Raw genomic sequence first — 17,129 nt, 5'->3', positions numbered from 1 at the left:
AATATGTTATTTAATGACAATCATACCAAACAATGATAATGTTAGTAAATATAACAGCCATATATTGAGATCTGGCATCATCATCACCATTATAATCACTATTTATTTCATTTGTTTGAGTAATTTTGAGGAGGAATTATGAGAAGAACGCCATATTGAAAATGGGAATTCCATAAATCACTGAATACTCCCGATATTATCTCTATGTATGTTTCATTTTATTTTAATTTTTTACTTTTTCCTCCAAGTCAATCAGGACTCGCCTCACCCTCCTCTGACATTTTCTCTTCATCCCTCCATTCTCTCTCTCTATCCCTGTCCCTCTCTCCATCCCTCCCTCACTCCGCCCTCTTCTGGATCCAGCAGTAGGAGTTTGTCCCCACCCAGAAGCCGGGGAGGAGGCGCTCTTTGAAGGAGACCTTGTACCTGTGGAGCAGCTTGGCCTCCTTCTGCCCCTCCTCCCCCTGCACGGCGAAGAAGCTGACCACCCCGGCGGGCTGGTCCAGGTAGACCCCGATGACGGGGGTGAGGGGCGCCTGCACCTCCACGTTCTCGCTGTTGTGCCAGACGTGGTAGCAGGTGCCGGCCCAGCCCACCCCCCAGGACACCTCGTTCTCCCCCAGGCCGGTGGCCCCGTCCTGGGCCTTGCGCCCCACGCTCTCGTACATGACCCCGATCACCACCCACCCCGAAGACTCCACTTCCCAGTAGCCTCGGATGCCCAGGAGGCCCTCCTTGCACAGCACCTGGCGGGAGAGGGGTCGGGGGTCAGGGGTCAGGGAAACTGGCATCCGGAGTCTGTTCCTGTTCGTCGCATTTTCGATTATCCAAAGCAGGTGCATTAAAAACAATGGGCCTCAATACCAAGTTCTCTTAAATCACCTGTACAAGCAATTTAAGAACAAAATTTGTTTGTACGAGTGGTTACTGCATGAGGCACAATGAGGAGAGCCAATAGTAGCACTCAGTATAGTACATAAACCTACAGCTTGGGGGCCACACAGCTATTGGGCCCTTGAGCAAGGCCCTTAACCCACACTGCTCCTGGGGGGACTGGCCTCTGCTTAGTCTAATGAACTATAAATCGCTTTGGATAAAATTGTCAGCGAAATAACTGTAATGGACGGATTGCATTATGTGAAATTCCAAGGGAAGCGCAGGAGGGAAACTGAGGATGTAGAGCAGATACAATCTCCTGTACTGCCATCTGGGCTGGGCTCAAACTCACATGCTTCTTTGATGCATCTTTTCACTAAATCAAATCCAAGCCATTCCAGTGCAAAGCAAAATTTGAGTTTGCTAAAATACAGTGTAAAGACATATTTTCTACCAATGGGGAGGAAAGTGACTTAACTGAGCAGAGGGACCCATTCAGGAAGGGAAGTGCAGATTGTGATGGTATGATTTTTTAAAATGATTATGCTGTAATACTTTCTTCATAACATAACTGTTATGAAAAAATAATAATCAGGCCAGCCCAGCTAGTACAGAAGTTTCATGGAGAAGGCTTAAGCCCTTAAGCCCTGCCAAAGCCTAGAAGTGACTGCACAAAAGCAGGAAGTGTCGCTGCATGTTAGAACAGCGTTAGCACAGCATTAGCATGCGCTAGCATGGCGTTAGCATGGTGTTAGCACATGCTAGCACAGCATTAGCAAATGCTAGCACAGCGTTAGCATGGTGTTAGCACATGTTAGCGCGGCATTAGCATGGTGTTAGCACAATGCTAGTACGGCGTTAGCACAGCTGTGGAGATGTGGCTGATGAGACAGGTAAGTAAAGATTCATAAGAATAAAGTTTTAGAAGCCACTCTGACAAGTAGGCTGACCTGCGGTGAGTGATCGAACCGCTCTGGCCTGTTGGGGTAAGGGCACGCAGACTCATCCTCCTTGCGGGTCACTTTGGTGCTCCCCTCCGAAATCCACAGCATCTTCTGAGCCGTCCTGTCATCCAGAGTGAGAGGGAGCCAGTCTGAGAGAGAGAGAGACAGGGAGAGAGAGAGAGAGAGAGAGAGAGAGAGAGAGAGAGAGAGAGAGAGAGAGAGAGAGAGAGAGAGACAGGGAGAGAGAGAGGGGGAGTGAGAGAGAGAGAGAGAGACATTCTAGTGGCCATGTCACCAGCATCCTGTGACTGCAGAAGTCAGACATTCGGTGCTCTTGCAACCAAACCACGGACGCAACAAACTCTGTGGCTGAGTCTGAAATCACATACAATATCATATACTACTCATACTTTTATTTTTAGTTTGGCCAGTTAACAAGCACCCCTTTTTGCCCATCAATCTACACTTAATAACCCATTGGGCCATATTTTTCATAGTCAACTTTGCATAGCACATTGGCGTGGCGACTGGCATGGCTCCTGAATCTTGCGAGGTCAGGCGGGGGGTGGAAGGCTGTGATTGAGCTATCCTGTTAATTCCGACAGTTTTTGCTGACTGTTCGTTCATTCTAATTTTTTAATTGCACGTTGGATCAAAATTTTGTATCAATAAAGACCGCCCTTACTTGGTCATGCCTATAACTTCACCAACTTACTTTGTAATCTGTTAGTTATTCAAGTTTATACCAAATCACTGAAAAATACATTTCACCACATGCAAAACAAGATTTCCATTTTCATTTAAAAAGGAAACTTTTGAATGTAATATACAAACAATTTAGGCTAAAACAAGTAAAAACATTTAAGTAAAACAAGTGTCCATTGTATCGCCAACAAGCAGTTAAAACATTTTATAACAGAATCAGTGAATTAAGCTTGATTTTCTCTTGTAGCTTTTTCCATGCTGAGGGAGCAGTATCGCTGAAACCTTTTTATGATTATCTGCTTATACAAGTACACATATAATTTCATTAAATATTATGTGTTTATAGAAAAGTCTATACAGTTTAAAGCATTTAAAATCATGAAAATAGTGGTTTTAATGTGGTGGTTGAGGTGTATAAGTGTCGCAATTATGTTATTGTGACCCACATAAAATGTAGCAGCTGAAAGGGTTAATTTCTGCTTGTTTTACATGACTGTCCAGGGGGCAGTCTCTTGCGCAGGACAAAATTAAAAAGCAACTGTAGCTAAGATTTTAACTGTAACTGAATTATTTAAATTACTTTTTTACATTTCATTCAATGCCATCTTGACATAATTTAACTATATATAGATCGGAGACATCCCCCCAGAGTCTGAAACGCTTAAGACTGCCCTTTCTGAATTTTACAGTATCAAAGAAACTGGAAAGCTCTAACTGTTAGTTACTTCTTTTGCAAAATGCAGAGCGTAGCTCACCTGCAAAAGTCATCTTATTGTTAGAGTTTATTTTCTGGAAAATGTAATGTACTAAAGTGAATGAAACGTGAATGTATTGGAGCAATTTAATTAGTTGGTTATCATTCACATTAGCAAACTGTGCTAGTCAGCATCAGTTTATATAAGAAGTTAAGCTAGTGCATTCACGAGGTGTCATGCTGTCAGCATTTGGGGATATGTTCTGTTTAGTTTATTCTCATTAAAGAAGATAAAAGTGAAATCATCTGAGGCAACAGCGCATCATTTGGACTGATGGACCAATCAGAAAATCACTTTCTTACGTTTCAGAAGCTCAGCTCTGGTGGTGGGCTCCGGAATATTAGCTTCATAGGCCGGAACCTTCTCTGTGGAGAAAGAGAAGGAGAGACAGAGGTAACATACACACACACACACACACTTACACACACACACACAATACACACACACATACACGCACACACTCATACACACACACACACTCATACACACACACTCATACACATACACACACAATACACACACACTCATACACACACTCACACACACACACACTCATACACACACACATACACAAACACACACACACACAGCTTTTCCCTGCATGATTCTGAAGTGCAGGCACCTTGCAGATGATTTTGCAGTCATGTTTGTGTGACACACATACTGAGCAGTGTCTAAGCCAGTGCTACTCAACTCCACGTCCCGCAGGTCTGAGGGTCTGCAGGTATTTGCTCCTACCGTGCACACACCACCTGCTTGGTTCAACAGGGCAGCCTGTAGTGTAGTGGTTAAGGTGAATGACTGGGACACGCAAGGTTGGTGGTTCGATCCCTGGTGTAGCTACAATAATATCCGCACAGCCATTGAGCTCTTGAGCAAGGCCCTTAACCCTGCATTGCTCTGGGGGAGGATTTTCTCCTGCTTAATCTAATCAACTGTACGTCGCTCTGGATAAGAGCGTCTGCCAAATGTCATTCATGTAATGTAATGTAATAGACTAATTAGAGGTGTAGCGCACGGTAGGGGAAAGTGTTAAACAGCAGGACGTGGAGTTGAGTAGCACTGGGGCCCATGGGGCATGAGAAGCATGTCCTGCTAAATGTGAGCCAATTCACCTGCCGCCTTCCCCTTCGCTCCGGCTTTTGCTTTTGTTCCTAAAAAGGGAAGAGAACGTTTTAATTAGTTGCAGGAGCCGAGAATTTAAATTAATACTCATTTGTCCTTTAGCTGGATTCACAATTGAATGCAAGTTTTTTTTATTTTAACATAGGAAAAGAAATTGTAGCCCATGCTGCTACAAATATATCGGTGCTTCTGAAAGTACTGGTCTTGTTCTGGTGACGACTCATTTCACTGCAAGTCAACCTGAAAGACAGGCGTTGATTGAGGAACGCGACAGACAGAGTGTCTGCTAGAAGGAGTTGATGTTCACATATGAAAAGGTAAGGATTGGTGTGAAGAGCAGGCGCTTGTTGCCTACAAGCGCTATTAAGTGCAGAGTGGCTGTACTTCTTGGGCTGGTGCCATGATACGCCTCATGTCCCTTGCTGGACACCGTAGTTCAGTAAGTTAGCTCATTATTCTTGCCTCCTGTCCTTCTTCTTCACATGATCTACATCATCCTCTGGCATGTGTGCTATGCTGTGCTTTGAGTGTTAGCAGTGGTTAATGTAGCGCTCATACCAGGGCAGGTTAGAATTACCACTTAAACATGCCTTGCCTAAAATTACATAGGCTACATACACACAAATCACTGTGCTTTTGACATATAGAGGACACTGTTTAGTGTTTTTCATGGTGTTTTGATTGGCGTTTTTCCATCTCCCTTTCACCATCTTCTTCTTGCACAAGTTCATCAAGGTCTGCCTAGCCTGGCATCTTCTTTATATTCTTTAATGTGCTTTTAAATCCTTCCTGGTAAAATAACAGTCAATAGTTTTTTTTATTGGAATAAAACCAGGAACAGCGTTCTGTTGGTGCACAACTCTCACAACAATATTCTCCGAGATCAGTGGCTCGTAGCTGAGTATTCCACGAGATGACTTATTTAATTGCCGTTTGACAGGGAGGGCAGGGGGAGGAGCGTAAAACCAGCCTCCCTGGCCGAGCCACTCAGCGCAACAGTAAATTCAGGGCGACCGCTCCAGTAAACACCCGTGATGCGCGGCCCCTGCCGAGCAGCCGGCTGTCAGCGCCGCGCGAGGTCCGTAATCTACGGCCGCGGAATTCCCCATAAAAGCTCTCCGTAACACTCGGAGACTCTTAAACCATCGTAAATAACACCGCGACAAACGCACCGCCTGCCAATCCCTGAGCTAACGGTAACTACAGATGTGCTCAGGAGGCAGCGCGGGGGTGCCGCTCGTTCCATTGCCGCTGTTTTAATTTAGAAACCCCGACCGCTTCAACCGTATGGGATTTCGCAAGCTGCCGGAATCTCGTAGGTGATGTACTGCTTGTGCCGGTGCCAGAATGGGGCTTATTCCAGGTCGGACCACGTGAGTACCAGGGCCAGGCAGGTGAATAAACAGCCCTGCTGGGAGGCGATAATGCTCGCTGGGTGGCGGCGGATGAGTATTGGGTGACTTAGCCAGCCTACCTGTAACCATGGAAACGCCATCAACGGAATAGCCCCTAATGTCAATTAAAGTAAGACCCAAGGCTTTCAGGGCGCTCATTACAGAGTAGGGGTGGGTATTAGAAAGTGTTGAACAGATTAGAGCACCAAGGCAAAGATAAAGGACTGCACAACATCACTAAACGATATAATGCAATTTGCACCAGATAACAATAGAGCTTAGTCACCTCACTGTTCAGGGAGAGGAACATTTAAAAGGACTGTGTGAATGTCACCCCGTGAACATTCAGTGTGTTCACATAAACAATTATTTTTTAATATTATTTATACTGATTTGCACAGCAGTGCAGTCCATTTGCTTAATACTGGGTCGCTGTTTTTAAACAGTTGCTCTAAACTACCTGTTTCTTTCATACCTCATCCAGGAAATTGAGTCAAGCTTTTGTGAGGTTTACCCTGCTGAGAAAAACAGCTCAAGCTAGATTTTGAAACAGCTGGTAAGCTTGTGGACCAGTTCAGATGAGCTCGCAGCTCGACATGGTTTAGCTGGTTGACCATTCTAGACCAACTCCCAGCTCATACAAGCTACCAGCACTAGCTGTTTTTACCCTCTGTAACTGTATAAAATGAAAATATACAATTTTATTTTTATCTCAGATGTGGATGATTCTGGTGGCACATTCCCATACAGGTGCCAAATTTTCACTTCCTGTACCTCAGGCTCTAAAATGAGATGTTTCTCAAAGATTTATGGATAAAAGGCTAGTAATTTGGGAGACAATATGAAGGCGACACACAAATTGTCAAAAATGTTCTTTTGCAATAATTTTTCCTTTGTTTAAACTATTGGTGTCAGTTTGACCCAAAACATAAAAGCGGTCATAAACTCTTTAGTAAAAGGCGAAGGATTTATACGATCTGAAGAGAAACCAGAGTGTACTAAGTGGTCATAAACTCTGAACATAATAGGAGGGTTAATAAACTGTATTATTTCCAATAAGTATGGATTTTGTGTCATGGCCCAAAGAAGCTGTATACTTCCCCAGCATGACCCTCTGTTAAAGTTCAGCCTGGAGAAAAGGAGCTGAAAGATCACTGCTGCTATGCACCAGCCGGACAGCCACAATGTGAAGCTGGGCAGACGCCCTGCCTGGAGCACACACGAACATGTGAGAAATCAAGTTTCCACATCACTCATTCACAGCCAAGTCTTCTCGGGTGGCAAAAATGCGTGTCTTTGTGGCAGTCACCCGATAGCTCCAGAGTTCACTCTAATGCTTCTTCTTGACAATCTCCCACACCGCCCAGCTTGGTAGTGTTGACGCCACTGGATTGCTTTTTGGAGACAGGTGGTACTTGATCATAACAACTACACTGCTTTCCAGAATTTCAATTTTTTTTTCTGAATTCCGGGAAGTGTCCTTCGCCGCGGAGAGGGATGGAGGGGTGTAGAACGTGCTCATCACCTAGTTACCATAAGGCAACGAGGCTGCCTTCTTCAGCTCATCGCTCTCTCAGGGGACAGTAGCCACCGCAGCAACTGCACTCTCTATGCTCTTTATTTTGATCACCATTGTAGCAGCGACTCTTCCTGGAGCCCACAAGTACCAGACTTTTCCTCCCCCACCTCCCGCCCGACCGTAGACACTCTCTGGAGGTGCTTTGATACCTCGTGTTTTAGAGCATCTGTCTCAGCACATCTTGGATTGGCACTGTTCCTTTCGGTAAGACAAGGCGCCTCAGCGATGATACGCAGATGTCTGAAGTGGTTTCTTTAATCCTCGGAAAATACGAAAACGCTGAAACGGACTCGAGTTAGCCAACGCTGTCAGACTAGACTGGCGCCACTGGCAGCCATCGATACCCACCGCCGTGGCAACATTAGCCGGAAGAATGAACAGATTTCTACCCCCTCTGGAGAAAGGAATTCATGATTGAGAACAGAAAAGCCCGGAGGACGCATGGTAGCCTTCAGCCTCATTTGTACTTTGTCAACCACATTGTCTACTGAAATAAGTCAGTGCCACATACCTGTAGGATTTAGTTATGTCGCGGACAACATTGTCATGGTCTTGTTTTCAAAAAAATGTAAAGAAATGTAAGGAGTTGGGTTGTTAGGTGTTATCAAACTATCAGGGGTTCGACATCTCGTTACCATAGAGACAATAGAAGTCCCATTGCAGACCGTCGGCCACCGAAGTATAAATGCCACACGTTGTGTGCCACTTTCATTTTTGATGGGTTGCGCGATTAAATATAATTCAGGCTTTAAGCAGTGAATACCTCCTTACTGAACCAGAGAGGACAGGGGGGGCCAAAATCACAGAGAGGACAGGGGGACCCAAACCAGAGAGAGGACAGGAGGGATCACATCATAAAACATGTTCCGGAGACGTTAAGGAAAGACTGTATTTACAACTACAGCCTATTACACCTTGTTATTTATTGCCTTTATTGAGCTCAAAATCAGACACTCTTCTATGATACACAGCACCTCCTGTGCCAACAAATTCCTGACAAAACACGGTCCGGATGTTATTAGAGGCTATCACAAGCTACAGGCAGAATTTTGCTGTAATGTGGGTATTCCCTAGCTAACCCAGCATAGCGCATTGGCTGTGTTCACGCACAGAGACACTCGATGACTGAAATGGATGCTATGCAGTGCTGAGGCAGCGTGTGGTGTAGGTCTCCAGAGCGGCCGAGATCAAACTGGAGCCCCGATTCCAGAAGGGCCGCCGCTCCGAGCCCGGCAGCAAACGCCTCTCCCCCGCCGCACTGCCCTACCCTAAAAAACACGCAAAGCAGCTGTGTACCTGCGGATGTGTACGGCCCTGAAAGCTGCCCGTGGAGGAACGCAAGCTACGTGAATAAGTAACGTGGTGTGTCGAAGGGAGGGAGAGTGACTGAAGGTCATCTGAGCTTGGGACCCGAGGAGGGCGATGACAGGTCACCCCATTCATCACCGCCCTCAGCTCCGCTCTCCCAAAACCCTCCCTTAAAGGGAGAGAGAATGCACCGGAGGGGTCCTCGGGGTGAGAGAGGAGGGCCTGGAGAGAGGTGTGTAATTGCAGGGAGCCCATGAGGGGCACAGCGAGCATCAGGAGGGTCCAGAGGAAAGATCTGAGTACTCATAGGGACAAACGTCCGTTCACCAGCGTCCAGGTGTTTTCAAGCCGTTCTCTGACTGTCATTGGGAAAGATGGCATGGTTAGAGATCAGTGCTTCATGTGTCCAGCTGCAGAAAGGTTTATCAAAAAAAATCAGAAAATCATCCAAATCCTGATTAGCTGAGGTGCTGAACACAGAAACCAATAATTAATGGAGTCAGAAACTGGCAAAAACCATAAGCTAATAATTATAATACCCTAAGAAATTGTCGCAGGCCTGGTGAAGATGGTGGGATGGAAATGGCTGTTTGAGAGGATGAAGGTGTGTTGGAGAAATGCTCGTATTAGCAATGATTTAACAATGGTTTTTGCTGTGTAACTCTCCGCAGATAAACACGTGTTCACCAACCACTTTGTAGATGCATTAACTGTTAATGACAACCACCCCCCTGAGTCAGAACGATCTTAAGGTTGTGCGTTGCATAAGCCAGCTGGATAACCGTGTGATTATAGACTCAGTCCAGGTTATTACAAGGGAGTGAGAGAGCGAGGCGGGAGAGATCAGAACTCCACAGCTGACTGGAATTGATCTGTCAGGGAAATCCCCGGGGCTCACGTAGGGCTGAGCATCAAAGCTCTGCGGAGATGGACAGATGGATAAACAGACACATTGAGACATTGACTGGGAGACAGAGAAAAATAGATAAGGTTAAGAGCGCTGATAAATCTGAGGTGGGAGGGGGGGGGGGATTTCACAATTTTGTATTTCAGACTTGTATTGTATGGATTACTTGGTTACCACTGTGGAAAAATCAATTGTAGTTCCCATATATGAGTTTCTGGAAGATGTTTTTTTTATTTTGGAAGAAGGTAGGTGTCCATGTACTTTGGTCCATCTCTGCAGACCAGACCTCAGACACGTGCAGGAGACGGGGCTTGACCATAAAGTCGAGCCATTGGCCCCCAACTGACAGGTGGGTTCGTGGTTCGAGCATTTTCCAGGAAAACAACGCTCTGACGCTGCAGAAAAGTAGATGATATCACACCACAAGACCCCGCTCCCCCGACGGGACAAAATGCGACTGTCCGTATCGGGTTTGAGATGCCTGCCGGCGGAGAGACTATCAGCGTTTCCACTGATCCTCTGCTCGGCGGGGTCCCCGACCAGGTGACGGAGAGAGATGGAGCTGGCTCCACAACGTACCCGTCGCAGAGTAAACAGGGGACATGTTCCTGACAGGAACAGGGCGAAACAAACAAATGGACAAACAAAATGATTCACAGGCAAAAATAGAGTGATGGATGAGGGATGGGTGGATGAAAGAGGAGCGGGGTGAGTGAGATAAAAAAAAAAAACTGTGGAACAAGCCATGGACGATAGGGGCAACATGACAACTGGTCAAACAACAAGCCACCTCTGAGATGAGGTTGGACTCTTTGGAGTCAACAGAATGCTCTTTGGTCTGAGAAAGAGAAGATGAAAATTCACCCTGCTCTGTCATTCCCATGTTTATATATGGCATTAAATACTCAGAACTCTGAGCGCACCATTCAGGCATTCCAGTGATTCTGAAATAAGAGCTTCCAACCTTGTCGTTGATGTGGGTAAATGCTGCGCTAAGTAAGTATAAATCAGGTGGCAAAATCAAGCCTAGGGGTCTTCCAGAAATAAAGTGGGCAGAGAGGTTCTCCCTCTGGGGAGTTGAGTTACTGTGGACTGTTTCACACTTTACTAATACGGGAGGCAGGGAAAGCAGGGACAAGGGCTGTTTTATACTTCTGTGGAAAACATGTGAAAAGGGTCTGAGCGGCTGAAGGTTGTGTAGCAGGATTAGTTTGGCCAGTTCGCTAGGAAAGCGAAGGCTATTAGCATGACCCCAGATGCCGGAACCGTTGGCTAGAGGCAATTTCATCTTTAGCTGACTGGTAACGCGTTCCTAACAGAAATCTTTGGACGAGTGAGAGGCCGTGGTCCCACCTTGGACTCAGCCAATCTCTCTCTCGTTACATTGGTGCCGTGACCAAGATCTGGGTGGGTTGTAAAGAAAAAAGTGATTGTTGCAGAGTTTAAAATGGAGGGGGGAGTCAAAGGGGGTGGGTGTAGCAGGGTTAGCTCAGCTAGTTCACTAGGAGGCTCGTAGCAGGTTACTGCGACAACGCTCCCTGATGACATAACCCTCAAATTCTAAAGAATGTCATTGCCCTTGGCTGGAGGTGATTTTTTCTTCAGCTGACTGGTAACATGTTTGTCTAAGAAAAATCTTTGGAAGAGTGAACGGCCGGGGTTCAAATATAGTGGCAAACCATGTCTGTGGAGATGTCATGTAGCTCCTCAGGAATTCTAAAGTGCATTGTTAAAAAAATAATAATAAAAAAATAATAACGTATTTAGCTAACACTTTTATCCAAAGCGGCCAATCCCCCCTGGAGCAATGTGACCTTAAGGGCCTTTTGCAAGACCCCTATAGCCATGGGGATCTTACCATGGCTACACTGGGATTTGAACCACCACGCTTTTTTAAGTTGAGCTTATTTGGATGAATTGCTTAAATTATGTGTGTAGGCATTGTTTTTCATCACTGTCAGTATAGCTGTTTCCTAAATATGGGGCAAAATGTCTCAAAACAAACATGTCCAGTGACATCACTTAACGTGTTTGGCTTGAATCTCCAGCCCGTGTTTCCCATAAGGTAACAGACCCTCAAACTCCACCCTTGAACACAGAGACTGGTTTATGGACGGCCACCCATCCAGGCGATCACATTACACTCCAACGAAAATTCGGTAATGTAAGCATACAGATATCACGGAACCTACCATGGCTAGCCTGAGCGATATGAGGCTCTGACATCATTTTGACATTCTACCAGCTCTATTGCAGCCATCGCTATCGTCAATAATTCTGACAGTCCACTGTTGTGTTTTGCTAGCTCACTTTACATTGGATGTCCACAACTATGATGTTTTCACTCATTAGATTAAGCAACGATGCATTGGTTCAGTTGTAAACAGATAATTTAGCTAGCTAGCTAGCCCCCGTCTCTCATAATTATTATGATAGCTAGCTATAGCTAAATTACAGACCGTGATGATGTAGCCGACATGACGATCCGCCCACTTTATAATTTGTATGGAGTTAAATAAGAAAAAAACAAGCAGAACTACATTTCATTTTCAACTACACGCAATTCTTCCTCTGTAAATCCCGGTTCAAATCTGTAAGGTTGTATTACTTTGTCAAAATCAAAAAGCAAAGTCAGAGCTGTCCATAATATCGCACAGACTAACCAAAATAGGTTTCGTTATATTTGTATGCTAACGTTACCGTATTTTCGTGTGATCGCCTGGATCGGTGGCCATTCATAAACCAGTCTCTGCATTCAAAGCTGGAGCTCTGAGCACCCCTTACCTTGTGGTGAACACAAGTTGGAGATTTAAGCGACTGGACGTGTTTGTTTTGAGAATTTTTGCCCCATATTTAGGAAATGGCTACACTGACGGTCATTTTAGGCATAATTGAAACATTTCATCCAAATAAGCTCAAATGAAAAAAACATGACAGTGCTCCTTTAACCCTCGTGTCGTCTTAAAATTCTGCATAACCCCGCCTTCACTCAACCCCTAAAATAAAGCAACATCATTGAATTTTAAACCCCAAATCTATTTTCATGTCATTTTGCATGAGCAAGCAACCTGTCACTCATCACAAACTTTTGTCATCAAATTTCAAGTTGAAAAAAGATCATTTAGAGGGTTTAGCCTGCTGTTAAACTCAGTGACGGGCCATTGTTGACCCTTAAGACAACACAAGGGTTAAGGGCTTCCCCATGTTTTGTTCAGCACAGTGAGTTTACGTATATACACAGAAGTATAAACCAGGCCTTTGAGCTCTTAATGCATAAGATTACGGAGGACAAGAAAGAGGGGAGCACACAGAAAAGTAGATGGGGGAAATAAGGGGCAGGTTGCAATATTGTAACATTTTCCTGGTTCTTCAGGAAAGGGGCATAAGGGTAAGGGAAAAATTATAAGAAAGACAGGAATAAAGTTGAGAGGAGGGCAGGAAGAAGACAAGAAAAAGCTGCCAAGGTTGAAATGGAGGAGGGAAATGGGAGAGGGGGATGAAACAGAGACTGTTTTCCAGGAAAGTGAGAGGGGAGAGCCGTCAGGGTGGGTCATGGGGGGGGGGGGGAGAGGAGAATGAAGTTAGATGAGGGTGAATGTCCGGAATAAGAATGTTGGCAGTGAGAGAGAGGGAGAGCTGGAGAAGAACAGCATGTTACCGAAACTCAATATCCTGGTTAATAAACAACAAAATAATCACATCATAAACGTCCCATAAAATGCTGCGTGATGAGTTCTTCCTGTTTATTCATGTGCTGCTGTCAGAGAAGTATGCTATGCTACTGTGCTAAGAGCAAAAAGTGTTATGCTACTGTGCTAAGAATCTCAGTGTGCTAGTCAGAGAGACGTATGCTGTGCTACTGTGCTAAGAATCTCAGTGTGCTGGTCATTATATTACGTTACACGTCATTTGGCTGACACCTTTTTTCCAAAGCGACTTACAGTTGATTAGACTAAGCAGGAGACAATCCTCCCCTGGAGCAATGCAGGGTTAAGTGCCGTGCTCAAGGGCCCAAAGGCTGTGCAGATCTTATTGTGGCTACACATCGAACCACCGACTTTGCGTGTCCCAGTCATGTACCTTAACCACGACACTACAGGCCACCCCCTAGTCAGAGAGACATATGCTATGCTGCTGTGCTAAGAATCTCAGTGTGCTAGTCAGAGAGACGTTTGCTATGCTGCTGTGCTAAGAATCTCATTGTGCTAGTCAGAGAGACGTATGCTATGCTGCTGTGCTAAGAATCTCAGTGTGCTAATCAGAGAGACGTATGCTATGCTACTGTGCTAAGAATCTCAGTGTGCTAGTCAGAGAGACGTATGCTATGCTACTGTGCTAAGAATCTCAGTGTGCTGGTTAGAGAGACGTATGCTATGCTACTGTGCTAAGAATCTCAGTGTGCTAGTCAGAGAGACGTATGCTATGCTACTGTGCTAATAATCTCAGTGTGCTAGTCAGAGAGACGTATGCTATGCTGCTGTGCTAATAATCTCAGTGTGCTAGTCAGAGAGACGTATGCTATGCTACTGTGCTAAGAATCTCAGTGTGCTGGTTAGAGAGACGTATGCTATGCTACTGTGCTAATAATCTCAGTGTGCTAGTCAGAGAGACGTATGCTATGCTACTGTGCCTGGAAAGGGCACAAGCAGGCAGTCAGGCACTCAGTTGGTGACATTATAAATGTGGTACATATTAATCAAATCAATAAATCAATAAAGCCTGATGTGGACTGATTGCAGATTGATAGCCTGGCCATATATTAACTGTGGAACATGCGGAGAGCAGCCATGGATTACGGACTACAGGAGAAATGTGGTGTTTATTCAGTGTCGGCCACTGGAAGCCCTGTCTGATCAGGGTTGAATGGAGATTGATGACCTGGCCGTATATTAAGACGTGGATGCGCTCCAAAGAGCGGGAGTGGATTACTGAATTGCTCAGAGATTTCTCATTCCATCCGCGCACATGTCCTGTGTGACTGACAGGGAAGAGCCCGGGCCGCGGGGGGTTTGTGGGACACCCCTCTGGCCGAAATTAAGAGCTTAAAGAGAGACGGGGGGCTGGCTGCAGGGGCTGGAGTTTTTCTGTTATCATTACTATAAATAAAGCTGCATCATCAGAAGCGCGGCACTTGGAAGTACCTCTGTCGTATCTCTTTTTTCTGCAACTACTCAAGAGGAGATAAGTTATCAGAGGGCATTTCATGAGTCTGTCAATGGCTTTTTGGTGCCTAAAATGTGTCCAAAAAGAAAGGTAGCTAGCAAGTCTGTGGAGATTGAGAGATTGTGAAAGAGAGACAGAGATAGAGAGAGACCGACAGAGAAAGGTGCAGGTGTACAATGCTTAAGTGAGAAATTCTGCCATATTGTTGTGTCATCACGCTGATTTGAGCACTTGTTGAATGGACAGCTCAGTAAAAAAAGTGTCAGAAAGTGTCTCAGTTCGCTGTGCGCAGGCATGCTACCACACCGCGCGTGTAGCAGCACACATTGTCCGGATCGCAGATCGCTCTCCCTGTGCATTCACAAGGTGCCTTCTACCCTCGTCTTTAAACTAGGCGTGCAGACCAGTCACAATTCCACGGCTGTACTTTTTGCATGAATAACACGCCAAACGCAGCAATCCATCCTGATTGGCTAATTATATTGGGTTAAATCTGCAGTTCCACGGCTGGATACGGTTACCCGTGTTTCGTTTCAGTCCTGGATCGAGCGTGTGATTAATCTTCGCTGTAATTGGAGTCGCCAACAGCGGCAAGTACAGAGACTATGGGTGCTGCTCCTCTCTGGTCTTTCACAGAGCTCCTCTCTGGTCTTTCACAGAGCTCCTCTCTGGTCTTTCACAGAGCTCCTCTCTGGTCTTTCACAGAGCTCCTCTCTGGTCTTTTACAGCACTGCTCTGTCTGTCCAAAACAGATATCTGCTCTGTCTGTCCAAACTTGAAACAAAGTCACCTTCCATCACCGCAAAACAAAACCACCGCGCCGTCTCATTTCCATTGTGGATTCATGTGCACTGACGTCGAGGGCCAGCACAATTATTAATTGTGTTTTGTTCGCTTATTGTATGTTCATAATACAGCGAGTGACAGCTGGCTCCACACTGACATCTTCATCTGTTCATCTGTTCGTCTGCTCGCATTGCTGCAGGTAACAACCTTTTCATGTAGTGTATTAATAATATCATACCATTACCATTTCAAAAATGTTGTTTTTTCCTCTTTACAACTGGCATATATTTGCACAAAGATTAATATGTATTGAATCACCCAATTAATACAAAACCACAACTGTGCACGCCATCTGTATCGCACAGTGATATCAAAATGCCTTGCTGGGACATACCATCTGAAAATACGGTCGAGTGTACTGGCAGGAATATTCCCAGGACATTCCCTCAGATTGTGCGCTAAAGTGCATGCTGTTAGTTTATCCATGGTGTCTGTCTTAATTCATGTGTGCATGTGCTCCTAAGGTAGTCCATGCATGTGGCTTGCGATTAGGGTCCTACCTGCTTTCTTAGGCTCTGGCATGATGCAGACTTTACTGGTGCGTATGTGAAGACAGGGTCTCAAAATGTGTCTGTCTGTCCGTTAGTCAGCGTAACTCTTATTCCCGCAGGGAAAGGGGAGGGGGTGGCAGGAGCCAAAGGGAAGGAGGGGAATGGATGGGATGGGGCGGCAGGGGCGGGGAGGGGGGGGAGGGTCGGATGTGAAGGTGGCTTTGGGTTTGGTCCTGTCATCTGAGCATGTAACCCAACCATCTCTTTGAAAGAGTGGAAATACTGAGGTGAGCACGTCTTGTTTGAGTATGTCTGATTGACCAAGGAGGCCCCCCTGTGCACCAATACCACCCCCCCCCCCCCTCAAAAAGAAAACCACACACTCACAAATACACTTCCAGAAATCCTCAAGCACATGACAGGACTTCAAACCCATGCTCAGCAAATGTGCCAGCAGAAAAATTCTCACTTTACAAAATTAATTCTTAACAGTATTCTGTGTTACGATTCTGTTACAACACTCAGTGAAACAGCCTTCAGTGCTACAATTCTGTGTGGTCTTCTGTGTTCTGTGGCGTTACTAAAATTCTTGACGCAAAGCTTGCAGAACTTACTCGTGAGCCGAATTGTTGTGAAAAAGTCTGCCAAATACATTATATGTTACATTATACATTCATTCATTCATTCATTCATTATCCTAACCCGCTTATCCTGAACAGGGTTGCAGGGGGGCTGGAGCCTATCCCAGCATACATTGGGCGAAAGGCAGGAATACACCCTGGACAGGTCACCTGTCCATCACAGGGCACACACACCATTCACTCACACACTCATACCTATGGGCAATTTAGACTCTCCAATCAGCCTAACCTGCATGTCTTTGGACTGTGGGAGGAAACCGGAGTACCCGGAGGAAACCCACGCAAACACGGGGAGAACATGCAAACTCCGCACAGAGAGACCCCAGCTGACAGGGATTCGAACCCAGGACCTCCTTGCTGTGAGGCGGCAGTGCTACCCACTGCACCATCTGTGC

At 45.6% G+C, this 17,129-nt stretch overlaps 1 protein-coding gene across 1 annotated transcript; it reads right to left on the bottom strand.

The window, feature by feature from the left end:
* Positions 1-338: 338 nt before the first annotated feature.
* zgc:195001 (uncharacterized protein LOC567531 homolog) lies at positions 339-16,153 on the bottom strand. The gene is made up of 5 exons (XM_061223192.1): positions 16,103-16,153; positions 4,396-4,434; positions 3,583-3,645; positions 1,827-1,969; positions 339-746 (listed from the first exon to the last, which is right to left on the bottom strand). The coding sequence occupies exons 1-5, from the start codon at positions 16,122-16,124 to the stop codon at positions 339-341; spliced, it is 675 nt and encodes a 224-aa protein (XP_061079176.1). The 5' UTR covers positions 16,125-16,153.
* Positions 16,154-17,129: the final 976 nt, after the last annotated feature.

This window comes from Conger conger, chromosome 16 (genome assembly GCF_963514075.1).
Source record: "Conger conger chromosome 16, fConCon1.1, whole genome shotgun sequence".
NCBI classification, from domain to species: domain Eukaryota; kingdom Metazoa; phylum Chordata; class Actinopteri; order Anguilliformes; family Congridae; genus Conger; species Conger conger.
This window is presented reverse-complemented; position numbering and strand designations above follow the sequence as displayed.

What these genes read in the sequence shown, in the direction of transcription:
- zgc:195001 (XM_061223192.1), bottom strand. Translation starts at nt 16,124, where the DNA reads ATGCCAGAGCCTAAGAAAGCAG. An exon ending in GCCAGAGCCTAAGAAAGCAG is followed by an intron (nt 4,435 to 16,102) that starts GTAGGACCCTAA and finishes TTCCCTTTTTAG; the next exon opens with GAACAAAAGCAAAAGCCGGA. An exon ending in CAGAGCTGAGCTTCTGAAAC is followed by an intron (nt 1,970 to 3,582) that starts GTAAGAAAGTGA and finishes TCTCTCTCTCAG; the next exon opens with ACTGGCTCCCTCTCACTCTG.